This window comes from Augochlora pura, unplaced genomic scaffold, assembly GCF_028453695.1.
Source record: "Augochlora pura isolate Apur16 unplaced genomic scaffold, APUR_v2.2.1 APUR_unplaced_8897, whole genome shotgun sequence".
Lineage (NCBI taxonomy): Eukaryota > Metazoa > Arthropoda > Insecta > Hymenoptera > Halictidae > Augochlora > Augochlora pura.
In genome coordinates this window covers 1-22,467 of record NW_027589720.1, presented here as the reverse complement: position 1 = coordinate 22,467, position 22,467 = coordinate 1, and the positions used below count along the sequence as shown (strand labels likewise).

Here is a 22,467-nt window from a genome sequence, read left to right as displayed (position 1 = left end):
AAAATTTGTCACTTGTATCAATTAAATTCAATACAGTTCAATTACTCTACATTGCAATGAATGTTTTTCTTTACCGTTGAGGAATTTATTGTCAATAATTTTGATTTATTATCAAATGAAATATAAACATTGTCTTGATTGATTCCAAAATGAAGGAACTACATACGCGATCTATTTTAATAATTTTGTATATAATTTTTTAATCATTTTAAATGCACAAAGTACTTATCATAATTATCAAGAAAAAAATTAAAATATGTCACATAGATCATTTAAATGACATGAGATCATTGGTATAATAATAATAAAGCGATCAATCAGGGGAAAATGGTGTGGTTGGTGTCAGGATTCGTCATACCTGTGGCGTCCTGTCGATCGTACGATTTCGCAGGATCCGGAAGACGGTATGCAGGTGGAAGGATGTAAGGTTACGGAAGGTGATACGAGAGGCTCGACGAGCGAGCGATGGGGAGAACAGGAAGCTCGGCTGGCAAGGAGAGGATGGAGGAAGTTACGAAGCCGGAATGCTACGAGATCCTTGCCAGTCGCGCGCTAACCACCGCATGGTGTGGAACTTTCTCGCGCCGATTCGCGTCGATCTTCGTTCTCTGTAATTCCTCGGCGTTAATCCATTTCTAACTCGAATCCAATGTCTCAAAGAAACAATTTGCAAACGTTTGGTGATTGTTAATTTTTCGGTCAAAGTTGTTCGACCGATTAAAAAAGTTTTTCCGTATCTACTCAATTGGGAGAAATAACGGGTGACTGTGCATGGTAGGTAAACGAAGTGAATAAAATAGTCGTTTCGTAATCACTTTTTACGTCTCTGTTAATTATTTAAATATGATATATATTTAAATATAACATAATATATTTCATTTATTTATTTATTTATTCATTAATGCTTTCAACCAGATAGATTGATATTGCTTTCTTACCTGTCACTATTATTAATTTTTAAATTCTTACTGAACATTGTTTAAGGAAATTATAAATTATTCTATATATTTTTATATTTTGTAAATCTATGGATTTGTGGCAAAAATGAATAAGTGAAATGTTAAACTGCAAAGACTGTGGAAGAATTTAAGAAGATAGATATTTGCATGTAATATATTCTACGCAATGAACTTAGAATATTGTTGTTTTGCATAAAGATCCGCGGCCTAGTTATTACTCTTCTTCATTCTATTATAATCTCTTGAATGTCGTATTCAATATTGTTGAATTTCTTTATCAGACTTCTTATAGGTAGACTGAGTATTTTCTGTATTTGTAATAAAAAGAAATAAGTGGAATGCAACATAGAAAAAAACATCAGAACAATATAATATTACTGTTTTATTATTTATAAAGTATTGTTATTGTTAATATAAAAAATCCATTTCTATTTAGCTTTCTTTTCCTGCAATAAAAAATTTCAAATATGTTTCCCTGCCTTATTGGGTTCAATTTTTATATTGTTTGATTAATTGTTAAATATAATTTGAGTACATGAACGACCTTTTGCAAACTTTATCCATTTATTTTGTCATTGACCTTATCTTTGATAACCTGCAAAGCATTTTAATATGTAGAAATTGAAATGTTGCTTAATTAACTATTTCTTCTATACATACTTCTTTTATTACGATTTAAACTAAACTTTATATAGCTGATAAATCTGAGATCACTATATTAATCACAACAGATAAGGAGAATTTATTGTTGTAAAACAACGGAGCAATAAATCAATTATATTCCGTTCTATTATTTCAAATCTGTATACAAATTTTATGGAAAATCTGCACTCGAATATGCACTATCTAATAACAAAAGGGATAGATTATATATACTTCATTGAATTGATTAATCGTATTTTCATACAATTTTATTGTAAAATGCTTTCTTATATATGTATAGACAACAGATATCATGTATTTATAAGAAAAAAATGAGTGAACATTTTTATGATTCAAAGTACTGTTACAATTGTTGTCATGTTATTAAATTCATTAGCAGAACATATACATATTTATTCGACTGTCGTTTAGTGCGATCGAAGTACACAGTTTCTATATATCATATAGAGCCGCTGTCTACTTATAGTATCAGCAGTTGCGCCATCGGAATGTGACTATGGAAAAGCCGAATAATTTACTAAGCTACCTTGGTTAAATCAGTTCTACCTTTTGCCTTAAGTTTCACAATTCCGAAAAAGGTTTTTCCTCACAATTTGATACCATATATGTATATCCCAAGGTATATATGTATATGCTGTATGGGGTACTCGTAATAAGAGAAAATATTCTAGTCAGGTTAAAACAATAAGAGAAAGGGAGAGGGAGAGAGTTCGACATAGCATAAAAAGTAAGAGGTTCGAATGAACGTAATCGGTGTTGCAACACCTCACCGTGGCGAACTACTCTTGAGAAGTTTTTATGGTAACTAACATGCCGTATTCTGATATCAGTGTGAGGAAACGCCGTGCTGTCAGTTGTATACATATATTAATGCGTATTAATGTAATATAATATTTATTTCCATATAAGAGAATCTCGATTATCCCAATCTTGCTACATAAATTCTTCATTACACAAATACATTGTTCACGTAAATAGATTGATTTTACACGATTTATATATAACATCATTTATAATAGGTATTATAACAATATTATTTATAATATGTATTATAACAATACTATTCATAATACATATTATACACTATTTATAACATATATAATATAGTTTGGTTAAGTAATTGTTCTATTATCAGGGCACTTGTGTTTTAGTAATTGTTTCGGAATTAATCAATATTCTAACGTACTTCGAAATATTTAAACTTCTTTAGTCTAGTAAAAAAATGAAATTCCTCAATACCATTATTAATGTTTGTATTTATTCAGTCAATAATAGAGGAATAGAGAATGTATATATGTAGAATTTATAATGATTTTACTAAAAATATGAAAAGTGCTTAGTCTATAATTATTTCTACTAATCCTTTATAGCTCGGTTAACTAATATCGGTATAATAAAATTTATATAACGGAATAAACACATAATCAACTTTTACATATAAATTAACAACAAATTTGCAAGTAAAAAAAAAACTAGATTTACTCCGATTTGTGAAGCAGGAATTAAAAGCGCTGATTCGTAACCCGTTTGATTTTATATGAAATTTAAAAACATAATAAAGGAACTAGAAAGAGTTAAAGTTTATTAATAAACCAAAGTTAGTAATTACAGTCAAATTATCAGTATTTATTCAGATAAATTTTATAAGATTATAATCAGATAACGATATAAGTAATACAATTTAGTGGTATCGATCCCACAACTTCGGACAACGTTTATTAATAACAAACAAAATAGTTAATCCAGCAACTTCTATCAGTAATTAATATTCTACTTTCTGAAACGTAATCTCTTGTTTCTCGCCTTATTTGTTAAATATATTTAACAAATTTAAAGAAGATTTAAAAAATCGTCTGACGCTAATTGATACTTAAAATAGTCACTAAAGATATGTAGATCTAATTTTGTACATTAGATATTCTGTATACATTTGTTGTATTAAATATAAGGTAAATGTCTCGACTACTTGCTGCAATAGCAGTGGCCACCACCAGAATTCATTATCGGTGACCGAATCGATCGATGGTCCCTTAGATTGATTCCGTTGAGATTGCAACACCTACTTAATTGATTCGTTGCCAATAAGAGGCGACAGGTAATTGCAAGGATCCTTTCTGGACGTTTCCTTTCCTTGACGCGCTTGTTGTGAACGTGAAATTACTTTTAATGACCGGTTACCTTCACACTGTTTACCCTGGGCAGGAAGTTTCTCCAGAACAATGATCCAATGACGGCCTTCGTATATTTCAACATAGATGCTAATATGTAATGTTTACCTGGGCCTGAAGAATGGGACACGGTGGTTTCACTAGAAATCTTTATAGTATCCCATACTGTTATATATATATTAAAATGATGAAACTATAAAAATTATTGTTAAATATATGTTAGAAATATTGTGCTAATTATTCGAGACGACTGCTCTTTTCCAAGGTTCTGGGGTAAGTGCCGTGCGGTCCAACACCGTCCTCTTACCAAAAAGCAATTGTGCTTTCCCCACTCCGTGGCCAGATCCTCCAAGAACAGAGTTTCATTCTTTGGCAATGCAACGACGGTTGCTTGCCTTCTCTAAACACATTTTCCATAAACAGTCAATGGCTCAACACTCGATAGCTGGGAGACCCACTGCGGTCATCAGCCGTCGCGTCGCATATCGCCAGGACTGTTTAGTCTCGCTTACCCTCCGGGCCACGTGCATCCTTGAACCCTGCCATAAATCCATCGACGACCGACCATCGTTCGGTCGTCTTTATCCCGAATTCTCTTTAAAAAATACGTTGCGCTAACATATATGTGTAGTCGTTCTCTAAATTGTTCAGTATAGCTCTGCTTCAGCCGACGATCAAACTCTTTCTGCCGTCGTCCCAATTCCTCTCGTCCTATGTGTTTAGGTTAGCGTCTCCCCTATTGCCAACGCTTATCTCCAAACCTAAACATCCTTCGTTCATTGGAAATTGGGTCGATGAACTCCGTACTTTGTTACACTCGGCCAAACTGACCATCTCGTCGTCCTCGGCGATATATATAATAATATAGGTATATAGGTATAGGTTCACCTTGTTAACCATTGAATGTATCCTGTAACCCACCGAAACAGAATTAGTACCAACCATAAATTCGTTAACCATACGGTACTTGACCGATTGGGACTACAGGCAGCGACGCAGGGTGATCACGCCTGTCTGAAAGTCAATTCCCCATCTATACAAATACCCAGTCAACCAGAACAAATACCATGCATTGGACATAGATAAACAAAATAATAACCAAACAAAACTACGATCGCTAGCCTTGCCAGAGACTGAGAAAAGCTGAATGAGCGACCGGTCATTTCAACCCCATCAGTCCTGACTCCGACTACCTGTCCTGGCCTCCGCTCGGGTATCTTTACCGAGTAGAGTTGACCACTCCCTACTCTAGGATGACCCGAACTCGACCTGGGTCCCGGCCTCGCCTGCACCCGTCACGCACAAGTAATTCTGACCCGAAATTACTGCTCAGGGTAACAGACTCGTCGACCAAGTGCTACTGCACCGAATACCGTAGCTAGGACTTGCCCACTACAAACTCACCGTCGTCTACTGGGTGGCATCGAATGTAACCCAAGGCTTCATGCTATCGACAGCGACCACAGTACGACTGTTATGTGCCTTCCTCATGTCCCGAAGGTCGAGAACCTCATATCGGTCGTTAGGTAGGACCGCAGTCACCTTGAACGGCCCTTTCGCTACAGGCAGTAATTTTCGGCTTTCCCCTGTCGCTCCAGGTTTGGCAGCAACCATCACGACATCTCCTACTGCATACTTCGGAGGTGCATAACGTTTCGCGTCGAAACGTTTTTTCTGCCTCTCCTGATCCGCATCCGTGGCAGCTTTTGCAGCTTCACGTATTTCCTGCAGATCCAACTGATCCAGTGTATCCTGGATATCCGCTAATAGTTTGGCTCCTGCCAAACTACGTGGCTTAAATCCAAACAGCAGCTGCGTCGGAGACTTGCGAGTGGTCCTATTGGTAGTACAATTCATAGCGCTTTGTACCTGTTTCACCTTATCGTCCCACTTATCCTCTGCTTCCCCAGCACAAGTAGCTGCAAGTGAACTCAGCAGAGTACGGTTCAGTCTCTCGCACTGCCCGTTTGCCCGTGGTGTAGCCACCGCATTTAACACATGCTTTATGCCGTGTTCAACGCAAAAAGCTTCAAATGATCTTGCGGTAAAAGCCGACCCCCTGTCGGTAATGACGCGAGACGGTACCCCAAAAATTGCGATTACTTGACTCAGCACGCGTAAAACGTTCTTGGATGAAGTGTCACAAACAGACTCAAGTATACAAAATTTAGTGAATCCATCAATAACAGTTAAAATCTGGGTATTCTTTTTTCGACTACGAACAAAAGGCCCGACGTGGTCAAGATGCACGGTGTGGAATGGCACAGCTATTTTTTCTATGGGATGTAATAATCCTGGCTTTTTTCCACCGGGATTAACGAATCTTCTCATCCCCTTGAACCAATAATGTTCCCGCACTTTTTCTAACGTTCCCTCGACCGCGAAATGCCCCTTCCCTGTCTAGTCATGCTCTCTCACTCTTTCCTTTTCCTGCGTACCTTCCCGGTTATAGAAATCTCTTTTCCCCTTAACAACATTCGATCTATTAGCTAATTCAATTGTGAGTGAATCTAAACAATTCGTTAGTTCGGGGATTGTTTTTTTCTTGGCCACCGTTAAACTCATTCTAATGTTATCGTCATGAATGCCGTGCACCACGTACTCGACTATCTTCTCTTCTGGCACGACCAGATTTAATTTATTAATTCTTTTAATTTTCTCAAAACAATACGCCTGCAAACTTTGCCCCGGTACACTTTTATATCCGACCGCAACTTCTAAAAGTTTGCCAAAATTCTCCTCCCCGGCAAATTGAGTGCTAATCAGGTTCGAAAATACTTCCCACACCAAAGGAGGACTCGTAAGACCATCGTACCACTGTTTAGCAATCCCTTGCAATTTACCTACTGCGTGAAATACCTTGTCCGTCTCCTCCCAATCGCAAACTACTGCCACTTCATTAATCTTTCGTAGCCATTCCGACACCGACGCGTCTCTAACCTCAGGATCAAAACCCGGTATAATATTATCATTCGTGACCCGCTTAGCACGTTTAGAGCCTGCTCGAATAGCGTCCGCCAAAGCTGCTGTCAATTTCGCAATATCGGACTCACCAATCCTCGAGGTACCGTCACCCATACTCGAACTACTTCCTCCGTCCAGACGTCCTTCTCTAGATCGGTTCCTGTGGGTGGATGACTGCGATTCCGTAACCGAGTCCCTGAGTTTCTCTATTTCACGTGGACTTCGAGATCGCTGCCTACGATGTCGGCTCGATTTTTGGACTCGCTCTCGTACATGATTGTCCAGCGACTCTGATCGTCTCCTATCGACTTTCCTCGACATGTCACCACTTTATACCACTTCGTCAAATTTATTTATCGTTCACTCGAAGACGAGTTTTCGAACAACCAGGTCGACGCTCAACACGTGAATCTATCCCACTTCTGAACTGTTATATATATATTAAAATGATGAAACTATAAAAATTATTGTTAAATATATGTGTAGTCGTTCTCTAAATTGTTCAGTATAGCTCTGCTTCAGCCGACGATCAAACTCTTTCTGCCGTCGTCCCAATTCCTCTCGTCCTATGTGTTTAGGTTAGCGTCTCCCCTATTGCCAACGCTTATCTCCAAACCTAAACATCCTTCGTTCATTGGAAATTGGGTCGATGAACTCCGTACTTTGTTACAATACTCAATGGAAATTATGTGAGAAATCATTTTATTTGCAATTTAAACGGTGTATTCGATTTAATAATATTAAACATTTATACATTTAATATTTAGCATTTTATAGTATTGTATTATTACGAACACTGTAATATTCATGACGGTATAAAGATTGCTAATTCAACACAATTCGATATTTGTGCATGGGCAAAAACAAATTAATGTTCTTAGAAGCGATGGAAATTAAGATAGGAGAATATACACCTCGTATAAGTGCTTGGCCTTGTGAGGCACAAGCATAACAGTTTCGAATTACGAGGGGACCCGAGTTTTCTTTTCGGGGTTCCAAAAAGGCCACGGTCAGTCGCTGAAAAGCATCTGCACAGAAAAGAGCTTCCTCACGCGTCGTAGAATAAACTTTCTTTTATTTAAAACTATATCTTAGTTTAAATGTATTTAAACACCCATTTCCAATAGATACATTTCCTATAGATCATACAATATATGTCTGAATTATTAATGAAGTGGATATTGAAAAACTATATAGCTAGTACGATATTATAATCGTCACATGACAATATATAAAAGGTTACAAGTAATATGAGATTGTAATAATCGTAATCGATACAATAGACGCAACGCAAACGGTATTGTTATTTTAGAAACTAAAACTAATATATTGTAATAAATAATTTTTCATCATGTTTTTTGTAGTACAGCCAAAAATTTTAAATACTTTGATTTTGATTAAGGTACACGGGAATCCTATCAGTGTTATGTACATGATTAATTACTTAACAGAAGTAATTGCATGTACATTCACATATTTTCGTAGAAAGAAATGATGATTAATGGTTATTTATATAAACATGTTAATCGCAATGATTAACGAAAAAAAGTTGTGTGAAATAAAAATTGCATTAATTGCAAAAAATAAAAACTAAACAGAACGTTTTCTCTTTCTTCAATCATTCTAATAGATTAACAATAATTCATTGATAATTTGAAATTCATTTAATATTTTCATTATTTCAGATTGTAATTGAGATAAAAAGATCTATTATCGTAACATCGTTCAAAGCATTCTGTATTTTTACCTTACTCAATTTTGCCATGAATGCATAAAATTCGCAGCTTATTAATAGTAATAATAGAAATTTACCCAACCGTTGAAATGAAGGTAGCGAAGCAAACATAACGTGTATGGTATTTGAATGATTTCAGGTCTTCACATGATATGACCCAGTCTCGCGAGGTTTTAGGAATGATGGACGATCATCACACGACCACATTCGGCCGGAAACGAGGATGCACGGTGTCACCTTGCGGTGGTTTCCTTCTGGGCGCGGCATTCCTGACGGCCGTGGTAGTGACGGGACTGTTGGTCTATCATTTCGCCCCGTGCCTGGAGGAAAAGCTCGTTAAATCGTGCAATGATCTCAGGAATTCCGTATACGAGCCGCGCGGCATGTTCCCCACGGACTTTTCAGCCAAGAAGAAACTGGACGTCAGATTGCCCAGATCGGTGCTACCACATAGCTACGAGCTGAGGTTGATACCGTTTATATGGGAGGGAAACTTCACTTACCATGGCGAGGTACGCATACACTTCCTCTTTTAAACGACCTCGTCTTGCGTCGAGGAAATCACTGTTGCTTTTACTTCCCACTGTGTCGAACATGATTTGAAATGGGCTAAAAGCATCTATTATTAAACACCGTTCAGTTGTGCGCCATTCTTGAAATAATAGTACATGTAGTATACAACAATAATAAACAATAGTATAACAATAGTAGTATAAAACAATAGTATATGTAGAAATAATAGTGGATGTAAAAATTCTAACTATGTGTTTGAACATTTTTCCTTATAAATTGAATCACACATAAATTGTGTCACCACATTTTCCCACATAAATTTTCTTAAAAGTAGTAACCTATTCATGTTCAAAAAATCATTAATTTGAGTTAAGATGTTTTTGTTCTCGATGCCTCAGTTATAAGAAATAGTGAAATATCTTCCCTTCAATAGTTTTAAACAATCGCACATAATGTAATAATGTTAAATATATCTGATTTTTTTGACTGCTTTTTGTGATACCTATTAGTTTTTAACACTTTATGAAATGTGCAGTCTACTAATAAGCAATAGAAAAATTGAATGACACATTTCGTTACATACGAATAGACGTGCTTAAAGATAAGATGGATATAGTATGCAAATATTACGAATTCGTGCATTTTAGTATTGTATTAATTGTTTTCTTTAAATAATCGTGTAATTTGTCTAGATTTTATACGATTACGCAGTTGCATTTAATAGGGATGTTCTTAAAACGATAAAAATATACTTTCTCGAAACCACTTGTTCCTGTTAGATGAAAAAGAAACAAACATGGAATTTATATTGATTTCCTAATTACGTAACTGTTCGCAAAGTGTGAATGATACTATACTAGAATTGGCTTCGTATCTTTTCGACCAGAATTGTGTTTATTTCTGTGCAAAATTCAATCTATAGGAAGAGAGCGATTACTTTTTGTCTTTCAAGTCAATTACTCTTTTATAAAGTAACTTATTTACGTAAACGATGCCGAGTCAAGAAATATTATGCATGCAAAGAGAAGTGTTCCGGGTGGTTGTACTTCGTAATATGGATATGCAATCAACTATAGAATAATCGAACAATGGGGAGCATTGTTTTCAGTGGCACACCGTTTTATTTCTTTCCTTCATCCGAGGAATGAGGAAATCGATTGTCGTGACAAATTGAAAAGCACTTTGTTTCATAAGATGTAGACGAAGCGGCGGATAATCAAGTATCGGGATAATTTTGCTTCCCATTAAATTACTATCGTAAAGAAATGCTGGTTTTTACTATAATTTTTTCTATTGCTACGGATTCCTCTCATTTAAATGAATTGTTTGCCAGTACTTTATAAATATCTGTACAATTCAGCTCCAGTTACATCTTCGTCAACTTAAATAAAAAATGTGAAGTATTACTATTATATCATTTAAGGAATTATAGTTACAAACGTTGTATTTTAATCACATTGTTATTTGTAATTCAGATCTGTGTTTATTTAAATTACAAATCAATTTATAATTGCAATTGGAGTACGATCAGATAATGCTAAGTAACTATATCACATTAATTACGAATTATGATATAATTGAGTTGATATTACGAATTCAAAAACAATGAATTAGTTGGTAATGATACAGAGGAGAATGTGTAGAAAACACAAAAAATGAGTATACGAAGAAATGTGTTTTAGAAGTTATGAAATTATAAAAATGTTTTTGTGGAAAATGATTGATCTATTTATTCTTTATACACATATCGCATTCTTAAGTTCACAAAATATATGACAACAAATAACTTCAATTATGTAAGATGAATTACAGTTTCACATTCTCTCGACAATAGAGAACCATTGGATTGGTAAAATATATTCTCTTCTTATTCTGATTTGCCTAACATAATCGGGAAACGTGAGAAATTGTGGAAACATCTGCGGTATAGTGAGAAAAGCAGTCGCGCAAAATCGGAATGAATGGAGTACCGTTATCGTTATCAGGAAATAGCCAATAGTCAATTCTAACACGTTGAATGCCTCGCTAATTTTACATGGTTTGCCCGCCTGGCCAACATGAATTTCTTAGTACGTGTAATTTATTATTACGCAATCATGATAGACGCATTCGTCTTCCAGGTGCTGTTCACACCATTTCAATGACGGTGGTAATAATGAAAAATTTTAATGCACTGAAATTTATTCGAATTATGTTACTAATAATGTTGGCAATGCCGGCCCACCCCCATGACATTCGACATGTTAACGTTCGGTACTTCTAAAAATACTTGCGATAGCGCAAAGCTAAGTAATTGCATATTGCATGTCGTCAACGCATAGTCTCATCGGTGGTTTATGGCGTGGCCAGTGGTGTCGACCATAAATTGCAAGAAAGTAATTACGCTTTTAGGTGAAGATACTCGTGAACGTGACCGAGGACACGAAAAATGTGACATTGCATGCGGTCAGCATGGACATCGATGAAAGTTTCACGAATATCAGAGAATATTCAGCCACGAGGAACGCGACCAAAGCGATCGGGATAGTCGAGCAGAGGAACGACACCGAGCGGCAGTTTCACGTGATTAAAACCTCAGACACGTTGAAAGGGGGCAAGCAGTACTTTGTGCATCTCAAGTTTGTTGGTTATTTGAACGATTACTTGCAAGGCTTCTACAGGAGCTCCTACACCGTTGACAACGAGATCAGGTAAATACCCTCGCCGATTAAAACGTACAAACCTATGATTGCGTAACTCCTGATGTAGGTAACATAAACATTGACTTTAATTTTACCGTTTTCGATGAAACGTAAAGATATAAAGCAAAGGTATTTGATTTATGAAATTATATTTTCTGAAATCTTTTATTACGGTTCAATAATACAGTTCGAATTTGTAAGCAAACATTGTATTAATTTGATTTTGACATGTAAACTATCTCACCAATAGCGGTGCAGTATGATCAAAAATAAAATTCGAACAGCTGTAATAAGATTTGTTAATCGAGGTTTTATAATAAACGGACGCATTTTATCCAGATGTTTATAAATTTAGGAGATATTCGAGTTCCTCAAAGCTCTGTAAAAAGCTCAGTGAGACTTTATGTAAGCAGTTGAAGTTCTTACAGTATTAAATAGTACATTCAAGTACCTTAAAAAATAGAGTATAAAAAATGTATGATAAAACTTTGTTGGAACAAAAATACACGTTTAAAATTCTGTAGATATTTTTTTATCCTTCTTTGGAATCGAAAAGGAAAATGTCAAGTTGATTAGTGAATAAATAGTAAATAAAATTCTTTTCGATCATATCGATCATCTGAAACGTCTCGAGATAAACACAGAAGCTGCACCTAAATATATCGAACTATTTCGATAATCTTGAAGACATTACCTTAATGTAGAATTAAGATGAGGAGGCCCTGATAGAAGATCCACCCTCAGATCACCCCCCCCCCCCCCCCCCCCCCCCCCCCCCCCCACCCCGAAGGACCGCGCCCTAGCAAAATTTTAGAGAGCCGAGAAGCGACAAATGTAATGGACCCAGAAAGTATCTCAGTCAGATTTTATTGTTAATAATTTATGCGTCATGTCCATTATGTTATTTATTTATACGCTTTTATTATTTATTTAATTATATTATTTTATATACACTTTTTATTCTCTATTGTTTTTACTACTTACATATATTTGATATTATTTATTGTTATATACTTTTTCTTATATATTCTTTATTTTAATTAGCCACATTATATATAATAATTTATTTTTGTTATTTACTTTTTATTTATTTATTTGACATTTTAGCGACCGCGAAATAGCGGTGGAATTGCAATACCCCCGGGGGCATTCTTTGTAAGCCCGGGGGGACATTAATTGATAAATAAATCACTAGTATCTTTAGAGAATTCTGTAAATTCTATAGACAAATTGCTAAAACGCTATATTGTAGGACTTTGGAAAAAGTCGATATTTTATACAAAAAGGAACGATGAAAGTCTCTCTTAAAAGTAAAGAAGATTCCACCTGGTGCAGCTCGTTTCGACGGAACTTCTACTTGCAACGGCATTTCTTTTCGGTGCGGGAAATGTCTGCGAATTTGCACAGTTCAACATAGCCTCCCTAAGCACCGCGACCCTGTTGAATAGAAGAGTGTCTGTCTCGCGATTCTTGTCTCTGATAGCTGCGGTAGCCAGGGGTATCGTCATGGGATGAGTTTGGACGGAGTCCATAGAAGTGTAAACAAGGCTTTCCCAATGGCTGTTTACTAAAGTTCCCCTCGGTTTTCTATTACAGATGGATCGCCACCACTCAATTTCAAGCGACGGATGCACGACGTGCTTTTCCTTGCTTCGACGAGCCGGCTTTGAAAGCTCGTTTCCAGATCAGCATCGCCAGGCCGACGAACATGACGTCTATAGCGAACATGCCAAGAAAGGAAGAGCCGATGCCAGTGTGAGTGTTCACAATCATCCAATCAATTTTTATGTGTTACGATGAAGTTTTAGCGGGCCACGTCAACCTTCTAACGCCATACTTTAGTTACATTATCGCTAACAATTGTTAATACTATGTTAGGTATATAGATACATCCAAATAACGTAATATAAAATCTGGTGAATGACCGCTGTCGCCAACGTTAATTTCTATGTAATTATCGTAACGTGGATCTAGATATTCTAATTAGGAAAGTGTAACATAGTATGTAATTTCTTAGGCAAGGTTATGGGATTTATAAAATGTTATAAGAAAATAATTTGCCATGACTAGATGCCAATATCTATTGACTAATAATTAGAAATCGATTTAATCGTTAGAAAATTGTCTGGAAAAATATCTAAATTCCGTAACAGTTCGTTCAATGTTAAATGAACACAGTACGCGCGTAATTGGCACGAATGAAACGGAGGATTAATTTCTAGAATCTACAAGAAGCGTATAATTAAGTTGTTTGTGTAAGACGATTCGTGCGGCTAATTGTTCCACGACGCTTCTCGTTTGTTAGACCAAATAATTTACAAAATCCCATTAGCATTTAGCAGACAAATGATATACAGCAACGATGTACTTAACAGTTATCATTACTTAGAATATTATCCTTCACGTATCTTAAAAATATCTTTTAATTATAACAGTATTTATAAAGTAACATATTTTCTTTGGTTATCGGTAACAATCTGGTACACCCTGGTGGTGTTAACAAAATTTTGTTTACGTGTCTGCTGCTGTAAAACAAATATTTAAAGACATTTACGTCTCGTATTATCATCACAGTATTGAAGAAAAAAATTGTTTTCTACAGCATGCAATTTTCACGTCTATGTAATAATTGATAATGCTAATTCATATGTGGTTGCAATATAGACATCACATGTTGGTAATTGCTCAACGTAAGGCTGCTTAATAATATTGTTACTTTTTATTTAAAGCAGATCCTTGTAGTCATTGGATTGTGGCTTTTCTGGTAAATAAAAATTGTCCAAGTAGACTATTGAGATATTATATCTGAAAATTTCTAATTATTACAAATCTTTAAATTCGAATATGTTATGTTGATTTTCCTGTTTTATTTATTCTTCATTTGTGATAAAAATAAGACGATAACAAACAGATTTTTTAGATTTCAGAATATCGATATATTGAAATTAGTAAACAGCAAATAAAATTGCTATTTGTTTCCTGTTGTTTACAATTTATGGAACCAGTTTTCACATTGCAAAATGTCCACGGGCTAGTTTAATTATATCTAAGTTGAAGCTAAAAATTCTTTATGTTTAAAATTGGTTTTTACTATGTAGTAGATGTTGATTATCTGTTAGAAAATCTTCCATACATTAAACCCTGAAAAACAATCTCACTTCCATAACGCGAACGTGAATCGCTAAACGTAGTGCAAGTTGAATGTTTTCATATACACTACCTAAGCGCAAGGTCCCGTCAGTGTTCGTGTGTCACACTTGGGTAATGTTCCTTGTAAATGTGTCATTGCAGACACAATGACTCATAAAGTTCATGCAAGGTTACTGTTTACACATTTCCAGTATATTGCACACAGACGAGGATAGCATTTCAACTGTTATAATAGTAATTTCTATCGTTAAATTCATACCGAACCAATTCTCGTTAAAATTTTAGAAAATTAAGATAATATCTTTTTTACAAAGCAGGATTGTAAAATCCTGTCTTAAATTATAATCACTCTTTCAACCTCCCGATGCATGTTACTAACAAGATTTAGATATAAAAATTACATTTACAAATAAGATCTAGAGATACGTAGATAATAACTTGATAGGCTTGATTATGATACTTGTTTTAGGGAATAGAAAAAAATATTAGAAACTATTACCTCAAAAGATTCATCAGTGTGTTTTAAAAATGAAAGTTCATATTATTTTCGTCTTGGTACATTAAGTATAAGCAACATGTGTTTAATACCTTATTTTATAGCCATAAGCATTAATTAGAATTGGATTTTTCATATATGTAAATAAATGTAATATGTATGGTATTGTTTCACTCTTTTCATAACAATTACAATTTTATTGTAACAATTAAATAATATCGAGTATTGACAACGAATCTTCCATTAAATGTTAATCTATGAATTAATCGATGCTACCGATTACATTTAGGATAATGTTTGTTCTTCATAGTCACCAGTATTAAAATCGCATGCTTTACATTTTTCATACATGACAATCACAATTTTGTGACGTTTGTGCCACGCTTAGATTTATTGCTGCGTTGGAATTCGACGTCTTTAACCTCTTTCTCTCGCGCCTCTAATCTACTTTGCGTTGTCATCCCATCAACCAAAAGTTGTCAAGTAGAACAATGCAATTCATGTTATTATCTCTTTTAGAAACATTCGTATTCCTTTCCTTTTTGCAGTTTCAATTTTCGTTTGTCTTGTACAATATGTGAACTCGTAATTGAATATATTATACCTTAATTTCAGTAATTTATAAGTACACAATTTAAAACAATTAAATTTAATAGATTCGGTAATATTAAAATCAAATATTTCTCGTTAGTTTTCAATTTTCGTCAATCAAAATTCATATTTTAAGATTCGCTTGCTCTGTTGTAAGTAGATGAAATGAAACAATGTAAAATACAATGTAAAAATGCGAAATAAGAATACTGGAAGATATATGCCATCAATATTTAGGATTCAAGTAGTTTCGATGAAAGTTGCAACAAATCTGAGCACTGAGATTTCTCAATATCTGTAAAGAAAGTAGAACGGGTCACCAAGGTGAAAGTACCTTTATAACACTCCGAATGTATGAACGATTCTATGAGATACTACATTTATATTTTAAATTCCAGAAAGTTGTTGATTTGAATAAATAGAAAAAGGTAAAAATTACTATATATAGTCAATACAATTCGTCGTTAAAGTATTTGAACGTTTTTTGTCTAGTATGTAATTACTACAGGTTTCTTTGAATTCAATCAATTCTTACGATCCAAAGCTAAAAGGCTGCGAAGCTGAAAACGATCGTTGAATTTTTAAGAGGTTTGTTAAGGTCTGAATTTTAAAAATAGAGGCTCTGTCCTGAGGCGTGTTCGACACCGAGCGCGTGACACGAAACACGCCCTATTCTAGTGATAGCTGTTCAAGACGCACGATCATGTGTACAAGTCATGTTGAAACTTTACCAAAGGATTCTTTACAATGATTTCACTCAGTGACTTCTGAAATTGCATAAAATGAAAACAATTTTCAAAATAATTTAGTTAATTATTTAGTTTATTTATATTGAAACTTCGAGTGTTCACACGAAATAGTGAGTTTGATAAAATATATGAATGTCAAAGTTATTAGAGGATGTATTCGATTATAAAATGAAAAATTACGCATGGTAAAATGAAAATAAAAATACTATTGTATTTGAATGACTCACATGCTTCCACGCATTTTAAAAATCTACATATGCTAAAAATGCATGAAAATCCATAGTATACTGATTGCTACGATCATATAGAGTCTCCGGACGTAATATATTAATGAAAATATATTTTTTAACATTAATCTTTTATGATCGAATTGTTTATGTATTAAAACGATAAATATCAATATATAATATTTTATGTTCTTAGGGCAGGATTACCATCCTACGTGTGGGACCATTACGAACGTTCGGTACCAATGTCAACCTACCTGGTAGCCTTCATAGTTTCCGATTTCAAAATGTTGAAATCAGAATCTGGAAATTTTCGAGTCTGGGCACGCAACGAGGCCATCGATCAAGCACACTACAGTTTGAAGATAGGCCCGAAGATTCTCGAGTATTTCGAGGATTACTTCAAAATTAAATTTCCCCTGCCGAAGATTGATAACGTAGCTCTGCCTGACTTCGCGGCTGGTGCCATGGAGAACTGGGGCTTGATCACTTACAGGTGATTAAACGCTCCATAATTTTAAATTCTTTCTGTAAGGTGTTCAAATAGAGCATGTTTTATTTATATGGTATATAGAGTACTGTATATTGTAGCGATTATATATTTTATTATATACATACTCAGTAAATAACTTGCAACATAAAACAACATTTTAAGTATTATAATTAAGTATTATAAAAAAATTTTGATTTCATGTTAGTCAGAGTTGTATTTTCTGTATTACAGTAGTCATGTAAAGATAGATGAATTTTTTGACGAACATTAATATTTTTTAGGGAGACAGCTTTGTTATACCAAGACGGAGTTTCGACCAGCAACAACAAACACCGTGTGGCGAGCGTAGTTTCTCACGAACTTGCTCATCAATGGTTCGGAAACTTGGTAACTCCGAGTTGGTGGACAGACCTTTGGTTGAACGAAGGGTTCGCCAGTTACGTCGAATACGTCGGCATGGACGCAGTAAGTTGGCCAACTTCGACTATAAAACTTGACAAGCCCGTACCGCGGTGCCTCCGACCATAATACCTTGCCTTCCTGTAACTCCCATACCGACCTATAATTCTTTTCATTGGTTTAGGTAGAACCGACTTGGAAAGTTTTGGAGCAGTTTGTAGTCCATGATCTTCAAACCGTTTTTGGACTGGACGTTTTGGAATCCTCGCATCCTATATCCATTGAGGTTGGACATCCGGATGAGATTAGTGAGATCTTCGATAGGATATCATATGAAAAAGGTATTGAATAAATACGTGCAGTTGTTCGTTGAAAGTTCAAAGCTTGTTCAAGTCAGAGACTTCTTTTGAAAGCTTTATAGATACCGAGTTAATTTTTTCAGTTTTCCTAATTTATTATAATTTTCGAGGTATTTCTAAGCATAAATTTAGAACCAATATTATTTTATTTTGGATATAATGTTAGCAAATAACGAAACTGATATACAGTATCGCTACAGTACTGAAGTCAAAGTAATTACCAACATGTATAATGTAATATATAGGGTATTCATCGCAACAAACACTATATTTTCAAGGTATTTAGGCTCATCTGACACAAAAATGTTTCCCATAAAGTTATCCAGTATTTTCGTAAGAAAAGAACAATAATAAAAAATTCAAAAAAGCTTTTTCGTCAATACAAAACTGAGACTACTTTGTGGTCAGCTCGAAAATATAATTGTCTATAAGTTACATTTAAGTTTTGTCAACACCTAGGAAATTTATTTCCTAATACTAATTTGTTGTAACTCTGTAGCCACTAGATCAATGATATCAATGATCAGCTGCCAATGATAATTAAAAGATTATTTCCATCTTTGCAGTTGTAATTACGTTATATTTTATTGCGCTAAAATATACTGATAATTTTATATTAGGGTGTAACACTATAACCGTATTTATGATATACTTAAAATTAATGAGGTTCGCAAACGTATTATTTCCAATTCACGATCATTTTAATATCTATTATGTTAGGAAAAGAATAATTGAACATGCGACGTAAATCCTCTAAGAAAAAAAAAAATAATTGAACAATAGTGGTATTTATTTCGGTTTCGATACACTTTTATTAATGTAATACGGATATTAAAATCATTTGGTTCTAAGTCTCTCGTTCAAATAACAAATGACACGAATTAATTATAATATCAATCCTTATCGACGCAGGTGCTTCCATAATAAGAATGATGGACCATTTCCTTACTACTAAAGTCTTCAAACAAGGATTAACGAACTACTTAAATGGAAAGTAAGTGGATGTATCTATATAACGCTATTAATTATTAATATATTAATATTATTTTGGCACTTTCTGAACTTACGGTGACTATGAACAACATCGTCTTCTTCAATCATGTTCCTCGATTCGCTTTTTAGTAGAGTACAGTAGAATCTTGATTATCTGGTTCTCTAATATCCGAACAATCTATTATACAATAGATTTGTCCAGCTGAATGTAAAACAAACCATATACAAAAGGTTTTGCTGATCTAAACAAACTTAGTCTGGATGAGACATAGTTCTAATTAAGTCTCAATACAAACTGTCTTCTGTTTAACTATATTTAAAGTATACTATGATTTAACCATTTTGTAAATCGCACATGTTAATTACGATTTTGATGATTGCAACAGGGCATATCAAAGCGCAGAACAGGATGATCTGTGGGATGCTCTAACGAAGCAAGCACATAAGGACAAAGTCCTAAGTACAAGCGTAACAATAAAGCAAATTATGGACACGTGGACACTTCAAACTGGATTCCCGGTGGTCACGATAATTCGGAATTACAAGAATGGTTCGGCAATGCTAACGCAGGTTCGTCGAAAACAGTATGCGCGTAGCCACGATCTTCTGTATTCACTGACTACAACTTTCTAATACCTACTTCTTGAATTTTAAGGAACGTTTCCGGTTTCACAATGGTACTGTAAAGACCACATCGGAGGCTGAACCGATGTGGTGGATACCAATCACTTATACAACTGAAAAACTATTAGATTTCAACAAGACCCAGCCATCCGAATGGATGAAAGCCGAGAAATCGATTGTTCTGCCGAAATTGAATGCTGGCCCGAATGAATGGACAATCTTCAACGTTCAGGAAACTGGTAAGCTAGAAGTTGTCGAGAACTCGAGCAGCATAGGTCACCTAATTCTATAATTATAAGTTCTTTGAATTTGTGACCTAATTTAATTAAAATATGAAGTCGGTACTAAAGGTCGCTCAAGATAATGTAGTACTGTAGAACATGCTTTGATGGAGATTTTATACGCGTTCTACCGAATGTTCTTTGTTTCTCCTGAATCGAAAGGAAATTTGTTTCTACCGAGATCAAATGTCTCTAGCGATGAAAGTAAATGGAGACGTGCAGGAAACAAAAGTTATCTTGTTCTACCTGTGAAATTATTGAGGAAAAAGAAATGCTTATCAACTCAGCTGTGAAAGAAATTGTAGAATGTATAGGGATAAAACGAATCTAGAATGTTCTGACATTCAATCAATTTGTAAACAATATGCATAGAAAGTTTAAGTATAGGAAAATGTCCGTTTCTTATTCATTTGCAAGTTATTAATAATTAGGAATATCCGTGAAGTATAGCAACCCGCTGACAGCGCCGGCGCGTACGTATCAGGTCAATAGGAGTCCACAGCAGTGACGTACCATGCAAAACTCGCTTATCTTGAAAATATGATCTGCGATCTTATGAAACCTGTTTTATAATGTATATGGCCATATCATTGCAGTCTAATCTTCCATTGTGGGATATATTATCCATAAATATGGAGAACGTTTCACAAAATTTTACATTAACGAAATTTACAATGATTTACATTAATGAATGTGTCCTTATCACTGATGGGAACTTTTTAATAGACCCCTGCCGTTAATGCACACATTTGCTCTATATTTACCACAAGAGATTTATAAGTAAGCGTGATTAAAAAATGTTATCGAGGCATATTGTTACACGAAATATTGCCATTCCCAGCACAGGGAAGTTAATAAATAATTGCCATGCTTAAATCTGAATTAGAAGATAGTAATAAATAATAGTACAAAACATGGAAACTATTGTTATGGTTTTATCTGAATTCTATTGCAGATATGATTGCTATTTATTGTTTCGTGTAAGTTTAATTTATATGTTACATTTTTTGAAGACAATATGATGAAATTTTTGTTTAGGTCGCAGCAGCTAACACAATACTAAGTTGTTGTTACGATATAATTGTCATATTATACATTAGAGACACTATTTATAATTAACTGATAAATAACTAATATTTGTAATTAATTGCTCGGCATTAATATTAGTTGTAATTGTTATTGCATTCAGTATGTAACGAAAACACCATTAATTCTAGTTCACTTTCATTGGATTTTCTAGGATACTACAGAGTCAACTACGATAGAACGAATTGGCAGATGATAATTAATCAATTAAACAAGGATTCATTCAGAGATATATCAACGATCAATCGAGCACAGTTGATCGACGATGCCTTAAACTTAGCTAAAGCTGGAAGACTAGATTATGCTACCGCCTTGGATGTCACATCATACTTGGCACACGAGACTGAATATTTACCATGGAAGTCTGCTTTCACTGCCATGCATTACTTAAACGACATGCTGATCAAGATGCCTGGCTACGATGGATTCCGAGTAAATAAATATTCATACTTTTGTAACCATATCTAATAGTCGATTCCAAAATGCTAGAAGCCAGAGCATAACACCTCTTGTCCCGTTGCACCCCGCGGTCAAAGCTCAGTTCAACGGGCTGTTCTTTGTTAATAGTTCAAAGCCGGTAATTACATGTTTTTTAAGGAAAAAGTTGCTTCAAATGAACTCCCCTTAATTTCCCCGAAGTACCATAATTTTGAGACACCCTGTATTATACAACGAAGCAGACGAGTAAAATACTATTGAAAAATTGTTTGCAGGTGTACATTTTGAAACTGATCGACAATGTGTATAAACAAGTCGGTTTCAAGGATAACCCTGATGATCCACAATTAACAGTATTTACTCGCATCAATGTACTAACATGGGCATGTAATTTCGGTCACGAAGACTGCGTTCAAAATGCCAGAAGTCAGTTTTATAATTGGCGCAATATGCCCAATCCAAATAGGAATAATCCGTAAGTATCAATCGTGCTCATTATTTTTATTCTATTCTCGAGAATTTCGACTTATCACTTGGATATTTTTTATCATTTTTGAGCACAGATTTATTCCTTAAGATCATATTAACTTATACGAAGACGCATTTTAATTAATAAATCGCGACATTAAATAATGTACAATCTTCTTTATGAAGCAGGTTCCGAAAATATTTAAATGCTGCAGTTATTAGTTTTAGTTCTTTTTTTTTTACTCTTTTCGCTACATCCCTTTACGTTACTGAAGTAAGTGTTCGAAAAAGGGTTGGCGAGCTAAATTTCTTCGCGTACAGAGCTTGCGACGTCACCTTATAAATAAAATAAATCACTCATGATAAGGAAATTGCATAATGAAATCGGAGTAATTGATGTAATTCATTCACAGAATAGCACCGAACTTGA

The 22,467-nt window shown here is 34.7% G+C and overlaps 3 protein-coding genes across 3 annotated transcripts; 1 reads left to right on the top strand and 2 right to left on the bottom strand.

Annotated features, from left to right (window-relative positions):
- Positions 1–556: 556 nt before the first annotated feature.
- Positions 557–22,463, top strand: LOC144478156 (aminopeptidase N-like; the record flags this gene model as incomplete). The annotated part of the gene is made up of 13 exons (XM_078195888.1): positions 557–774; positions 8,629–9,001; positions 11,394–11,692; positions 13,280–13,438; positions 17,093–17,392; positions 17,671–17,854; positions 17,973–18,129; positions 19,060–19,141; positions 19,527–19,710; positions 19,796–20,003; positions 21,286–21,563; positions 21,845–22,044; positions 22,451–22,463. Coding segments are annotated over exons 2-13 (2,424 nt in total), but the record flags the coding sequence as incomplete, so codon positions are not given.
- On the bottom strand, positions 4,434–6,121 carry LOC144478158 (uncharacterized). The gene is made up of 2 exons (XM_078195890.1): positions 5,660–6,121; positions 4,434–5,584 (listed from the first exon to the last, which is right to left on the bottom strand). The coding sequence occupies exons 1-2, from the start codon at positions 6,119–6,121 to the stop codon at positions 5,201–5,203; spliced, it is 846 nt and encodes a 281-aa protein (XP_078052016.1). The 3' UTR covers positions 4,434–5,200.
- Positions 6,114–7,410, bottom strand: LOC144478157 (uncharacterized). The gene has a single exon (XM_078195889.1). The coding sequence runs from the start codon at positions 7,073–7,075 to the stop codon at positions 6,191–6,193; it is 885 nt and encodes a 294-aa protein (XP_078052015.1). The 5' UTR covers positions 7,076–7,410; the 3' UTR covers positions 6,114–6,190.
- Positions 22,464–22,467: the final 4 nt, after the last annotated feature.